General features: G+C 46.8%; 1 protein-coding gene across 1 annotated transcript; it reads left to right on the top strand.

Annotated features, from left to right (window-relative positions):
• Positions 1-2,701: 2,701 nt before the first annotated feature.
• On the top strand, positions 2,702-6,388 carry DFJ58DRAFT_886883 (ribonuclease H-like domain-containing protein; the record flags this gene model as incomplete). The annotated part of the gene is made up of 11 exons (XM_041394665.1): positions 2,702-3,352; positions 3,410-3,622; positions 3,674-3,840; positions 3,905-4,675; positions 4,731-4,878; positions 4,931-5,288; positions 5,337-5,434; positions 5,493-5,696; positions 5,746-5,907; positions 5,953-6,174; positions 6,226-6,388. 11 exons carry the CDS (start codon positions 2,702-2,704, stop codon positions 6,334-6,336), a joined length of 3,105 nt encoding a protein of 1,034 aa, XP_041234745.1. The 3' UTR covers positions 6,337-6,388.
• Between the last annotated feature and the right edge of the window lie 602 nt (positions 6,389-6,990).

The raw sequence follows: 6,990 nt of genomic DNA, 5'->3' as shown, positions 1-6,990 counted from the left end.
ACATCTTGGTCGCATCTACGGGATCATTTCCCAAGTCCTCTGGCTGCTACGTCCCGGAGACGGTCTCTGCTAGCCAGCTACATTGGGAGATTCACCCCTCCCTGTCTCGAAATCGCCATCACGTCCACAACCTGACATCAAGCAGCATACGCTCTACAAATCCTTGTAGGGTTGATGCGTTAAGTCTGCTGATTTCCAGTGATAGGTAATGCATCAACTATGTGTATCACAAAGCCGCGCAATGCATTATTGATGCATTAAAACATGATAACTATCAGACTCGAGTCTCCTACAAAGTAATCTAGTACCGGCCTATACTTTGGTCTGCCCCTGGCCGGTAACTTTAAGACTTAAGACTAAGACCGGCAACTTCATTCATGGGTGACGCACTGCCTGGATATACTCTATGCAAAGGGTCAGGAATCTCAAGGGTTAGGCTAGCTGAGGGTTAGTAACATGAATGACTCGGTTTAGTGAGGTTTGGGATGTGCTTGAAGACTGCTTGTAGACAATTTACTATACCAAATGTTGGCGCTGCACGTTATAAGGTTTAGGCACGAATCCCGTTCCATAGGATAGATTTGGCGATGCTTAGCGGTGCCTGGATCTGGAGGTGAACTCGAACTTTTAAAATTGAGCAGCCCTTTCGGCATCGTGAAGCACGACAAATCGTCGACGATGACGACGACAACACAGTTACGGTGTTTATTTTTCGCGGGTTCGATATTAGGTAATGTGCAAACTGCGGGTCATAGGTAGACTGGTGACCAGCCCCTCTATGAGACAACCCTCGATAGAGGGACTGGTAAATCTGGGTTTGAATTTGGATAGTGCGCGCTTTGGAGTAATCACATGACTGAAAATCCTTTTCGGGAGTTAGATAAGTCTTTGCTAAGTTCTCGATTACATACCGAACGTGTCAACATTGCTCGTCGACTCCGGCAGCGATCAGCTCTGTTCTACTGGCCGCTGCAGGACAGCGTCACGTTGCACTCGGACAGCCCTATTTATGATTTGAATTCAAACTTCGGCTTCTGAGATAGTACTGGTCCTAAGCGCCTGTTCTCAAGGGGAAAATGTCTCAAGGATGGTCCTGGGATGACGGGGACCTCTCGATGCTCATTGATACTGATCTGGAGACGTTTCAGAGGTGAAATCGTCACACTGATAGTGTCCGGACGAAATAGATTAGGAATTATGAGACACAAGGTCTTTCCGCAGCCTGTACCGGCTGTAATTATGCTGTCACGGCCATTCAATGTTGCAAGAATGGCTTCTAGCTGGAATACTTGTGGAACAATGGTTGTAGCCGTGAGGATGTACACGAGCAGGCAAGCGGCGTAACACATCCGTCTCATCCTTGTCACTGAGGGTTTCGATATAGTCGGTAGGGAGCCGTTCTTTAGGGTTAGGGAGAAAACTCGTTGTTTATTAGCCAGGTGCTAATTAGCGAGATATTAGCAAGCTAATAACACGCTAATAATTCGATCCCAGAAATTACCATGCTAATAATGCTAAGAACTCCTGATGGCTGCCTGTGCGTCATATATCAGAGGTACACCGTCAATCAGGTCAGGAATCGTGTCGGGAGGCTCAATTCTACTGACATATAATGAACTAGTTACCATATAGTTATTTCAAATGTTCTAATTGGTGCAAGCCCGCGCATTCAATGATAATCCTTAGGTCCTGAGTCCTTTCAAATTTTCAACCCATGCAAGACATCACCCTTATGGATGTCATCGAGCTGCACGACGATGCTGGGCATCCCAGTGATTATAGATCTGGGACACCGATGTACTCCGACATTCCGGAGTCCCTGACTGCAACACTTTTCCCTCCCTCAGACCTTCCCATCTCTGCATTCATCAAATTTGCCATTCCATCTGTCACTTCCATCCCTCAGGCCAACCTGCCAAACATTGAGCAATACTTCTGCTTGGAACCCCCACACACCATCCCAACTGGTCACGCTCTCCTATCTTCATTACCAATCCCAACGGAGTCAATCGTTACGGCACTCATTCACATGGCGCCAGAGGCCCGGGGGCACTGGTAAATGCTCTGTTATTTATGCTCACACCGACTCACCTTATAGATACCCCTTCTGGCTACTTGCATTTTGGGACAAAGTCGCAAAAGATATTATCCCCCCATTAATGAAATGGCAAGCTGCTGTTACGAACTAGGATAGTTCAGACGTATGGCTACTCGATAAGAGTAATCGGCCAAGGTCATTTCAAGGCTTCGGCGTATACCAAAGTTCGGTTGTTCTAAGACAAGGCTAGGAGAGTGTCCTCGACTTGAATCAAGTTCTATACGACTTAAGATTGGAGGTCTTAAGCGAAGGAAGTTCCAGGTAAAACCTAGTAAGATTTAAGTGAAGAACTACATAGTACAGGACGAGTTTATATAGTAAATGGTAATGACTTTAGGGCCGGTATGATGAGGTCATAGGACAAGTCAGAGATAAGACAAGTCAGAGATAAGACAAGTCAGAGATAAAGCGAGTCAAAGATAACAAGAATAGATCATCTAGCGACGGCAAGATGTGATCGTGATGTAATACAATGATGTAAGAGGAAGAAAATGAATAGGGGCATACTTGACTGTAACAGCTGCATGTCGTTTTGTAGAGCAACAGTCACGCGGCCCGGAGCCCAGTCGCTCAGTTGCATCCGTCTTCCAAATGCAGTTGTCAATGCTTCCTTGGCAGGGTGATGTTTGCGGCTTCATGGACTACTCGCCTATACACAACCTGGCACAATTCGCCTCGCAGGGCTGGCTCTGCGACAATAACATTAATTTTGCTCTTGAACTCATTCATCGGCAGATCAAAAGTAGTGATGTTCTCGCCCCATTTCCCGACATCCTTCAAACGTACTTCATCAATAAACTTAAAACTATCTTCGAGTTGTGCCACCAGCGAGACTATTTCAGCGCAGATGATTGTTTGCACCTTCGTCAGATTGGGCAGGATGTAGCCAATGGTGTAAAGACTGTTGGAATGGCTTGTTTTGTCCACTCCAACCATTGGCTGTCTCTTGTTATCGATGGCTCACGTCACACAATTTACTTCGGAGACTCATTCGGACATGAAGCACCAGACTCGATCCGTCATGCAGTTGAGTGGTGGCTTGGATTGCACACACCGACATCATTGAAATGGGAAGCCCTTGCCTGCACTCACCAACAAGATCAGTATTCATGTGGCATACTCACCATCAATGCCATCGCCCACCACTTTCTTCCGCAAGCTCATTCTCTCCTTGTATTGACTCACGATGCACTAGATGCCGCGCGTATGCAGATTGGTGTGGCCGTCATTGATGCCCACCTGCACACATTATCCGTAAGTATCAACTAGTATGTAATCTTGCAGTCGGTGATCTAACCCTACTTACAACAGGTAAAATCTGGAGAAGTCTTCTTACCAATCCCGCTGCCACCTCATAATTTTCATGCAGCTGACTCTGGGTCAGAGTATCAGAGCACAGCTGATTGGCCTGACGACAGCGACAGCGACAGCGTCGTGGGACAACCTATCAGCAAGTCGATATTCAAGACACAGTCCGTCGTTGTTAAGGGCTCTAAAACTAAAAAGCGCCCACTCAGCACACTGGTAAGGCTCAAAACTCACTCGTGATGATTCCTAACTAACATGTAATCAAAGCTTGGCGCAAGCAGGTCAAACAACGACATGCAGGCAAAGGCTGCCCCACCAAAGAAGGTCAAAGTGGGCCGATCTGCGGGGTGGCCACGGACAAGTGTCCTTGATGATACCTTCGAGGCATATTACCCTGATCCGACGAAACATGGTGCAAGGGACCAGCGTTTTCGGTTGTCTAGGCAAAGGCTGCGACTATAGTCTTGGGTATCCACAAAACCTCGCCCGTTGCCTCAGGCATGCCGCTACTTGCAGCAAAATGGATGATAAACTTCGTCAGGCCGCCAGTCAATGCATGAGTCGTGAGAGTGCCGGTGCGAAGCTTGAAACTACTTTAAAGGCAAGCGGATCACAGGTGCAATTGTCGTCACCTACTCCTGCTCCAGGGGGAGAGCAGACAGGTGGAATCGTGCTGAAGAAGCCTACAAAAATTGAGCTAGACTTCATGAATGAAGGACGGAAGATTCTAGGTCTTCATATGGACCTTGCCATTGTTAAACTTATCTGCGCTGCAGCCCTCCCACCATACATCGCAGATTATCAGGAATGGAAGGATCTCTTCACAATTGCTAATAAAGCTTATCATCCAAAGTCAGGCTCAGTCATTGCCGATACCCACATCCCAATGGAGGCTGCGCATGTACAAGAGCTAGTCATCAACTTTCTCAAGTTGAACTTTAACTTGACGGTCTCATTTGATGGAGGAGGGACGAAACGCCAACAGGCCGTATACACTATTTACTTCACAACACCAGATGGACGGAGCTTCCTAATTCGAGGCGAGGAGTGCTCTGATGAATCGCACACAGGCCAGTTCATCACCCGGATGGTCCTGAAGGCAATCGACCTTGTCGGGCGTAATCATTTTGCAGGTGTCACGTCCGACAACACAGGCAACACACGTGTCGCTCGACAGCTTTTATGTGCGGAAATCAAAACTCTTATCCAAGTTCCTGATATCTGCCACCACCTCAATCTTCTCTGTAAGGATATCACGCAGTTGGCCATGTTTTCGGGTTGTACGTGTCCAGTCTTGTCATATGTGATCTGATTTTCATACTAGCTTTGATGGACAGATGATCAAATATCTTCGATCAATAATCACCTACTTCCGAAAATCTCATGCGGGCGCTGATGCTCTGAACAAAGCACACAAGTCAATGAATATTGAGCGTGGTCTGGAAGGCATAGGGAAGACTCGCTTTGCAACCGTTTGCATTTCGGCCACTGTCACTCAAGCGCTGTTTCCCCGCACTCCGCCAGATTGTCGATGCTCGTCAAGTAAAGTTCCCACCTCACAAGTCGCAACTCACTGGCCTCCTCATGAGCAACTCACCTCGTTCCTTGGAATTTGAGTCTCATATTACTCGCTACACTGACATTGTCGCTCCAATTGCAAAGTCAATTGCTTGTCTCGAGTCATCACAGACTGATTTGTCGGACATTGGCTTGTACTACTTTGCAATAGGTGCTACGCTAAAACGAATCTTTGACAGTGACAACAATCCATTTTCGTCAGAAGAGTCTGGTCAGATTCGTGCAATCTTCAACTCTCGATTCCGTGAAGCCTTGTCTGAGGATCCAACTGATGCTCCCATCTCCGCTCTCTATTTGCACCCTCGTAAGCACAATAATACTGTCTCGGTTGCGATGCTAATAAGTATTACAGGTTATGTCAATAGCAAATTATTTCAAAAGAACTTGAACCCTCTTGCCCTCACATTTGTTCTTCCCGCACAAAGCGCAAAGACTTTGTCTTCCGATTTCGTCTGGTCCTCCCATCCAAAACTACACAGTCTTCTGTTGCGTACTCGTGTTCTTGAAGGGTCTTCTTGAGGGGGAGTGGAAGTCAAAAGAGAACCCGATTCTCAAAAAACTAACTGGTCGTGAGGCTCAGCAATCATTCCTCCGGCAATTTGAACGTTACGCACGTGGTCAGTATCCATTTGATACCCCCCTTGAAGATGGTCAATCAACACTGTCATGGTGGACGCACTTAACAAGAATTCCTGAGGGAAATATCCTTGCGGTCAGTCCATTTGTTGCATACATGAACTGGTTCACTCACTCCAGTAAAGACCCTCGCTGTCAAGGTGTTTTCCGTCCGACCGAGCTCAATGCCAGAAGAGCGTACAATGTCAGTATTCACGCGGATGAATTCTGCGCTGCGAAATCGTCAAAATGTCAGTACACTTGTGAACATGACGCAAATACGGCAATGGTACATGTATGATTCTGCTGTAAGTAAATCCGACTTTTTTTGGCTCATACTCACGCAAGCATAGTCCCAAACATCCAGAGCGTCCGACCATCAATTTTATGACCTCGACGCCCAACTGTTTGGGTCTGGAGCGAAAGTAGGCAAAACAGCACCACGATCCAAGGAACAGCTTGCTGTCGACCGAAAGTGCTGGAGGGAGATGAAGAAATCGAAAGATGACGAGTCCAGTTCTTGGTTGGACAATGTGGGAGAGAGTTCCACCGCATGCAATGATGCTGACTTCAATGTCGAATCCGAGATAGACTTGAGTGCAGAGGGTTGTTGGTAGTATTGGCAGAGGCAAGTCCTGGTGGCCACACAGAAAGGCAAGGGAAAGGCCAAGGCCGAGGCTGAAGAGATCGAGGGGGATGACAGCGTCGATGACGAGTGGCCGGAAACATGGGAATGAGCGGCTGGCTAATTAGCTAGGGTTATTAGCTATCTTTTCGCCTGCTAAAAACTAGGTCACGTGACTTGCTAAAAAGCGGCTAATAATCCGCTAGTTAATAACTCCCCAAGAGCCACCTGGCTAAAAAGCAGGCTAATAATTCGTCAATTAATTTTATCCCCTAACCCTACCGTTCTTGTATTAGCCAACGAGCAAATGAATCTAGTCTTTCCATCGAGGCTTCCCGCACAGCTTGGATGATAGAGTTCACGTCCATTGGAGTTGTTAGAGTAGATACATAACATTAATGACGCGACCGTGTTTGCATCGCATCAATATGAATCAAACATTAATTTCAACATTTCAAATATTCACGTCGAAAATTTCAGTTTTCTTATTGGCTACAGGTCATGTGATTACTCCAAAGCGCGCACTATCCAAATTCAAACCCAGATTTACCAGTCCCTCTATCGAGGGTTTGTCTCATAGAGGGGCTGGTCACCAGTCTAGGTCATAGGCGTGGGCGACCTGAGTTCCATCATTGGATGTCTGATGCAATGCTCAGTGTGAGAAGCAAATTCTCTGAAAGCTAAACCCGGGCAATCGCCCCTTCGTCATGATCATCGCTTTCGTTCCTACTGCCTTCCATTAATACTTGATTGTTCTTTCTTTGTA

The sequence above is a fragment of the Suillus subalutaceus genome (genome assembly GCF_016647625.1).
Source record: "Suillus subalutaceus strain FC151 chromosome Unknown DFJ58scaffold_673, whole genome shotgun sequence".
Taxonomy (NCBI): domain Eukaryota; kingdom Fungi; phylum Basidiomycota; class Agaricomycetes; order Boletales; family Suillaceae; genus Suillus; species Suillus subalutaceus.
This window is presented reverse-complemented; position numbering and strand designations above follow the sequence as displayed.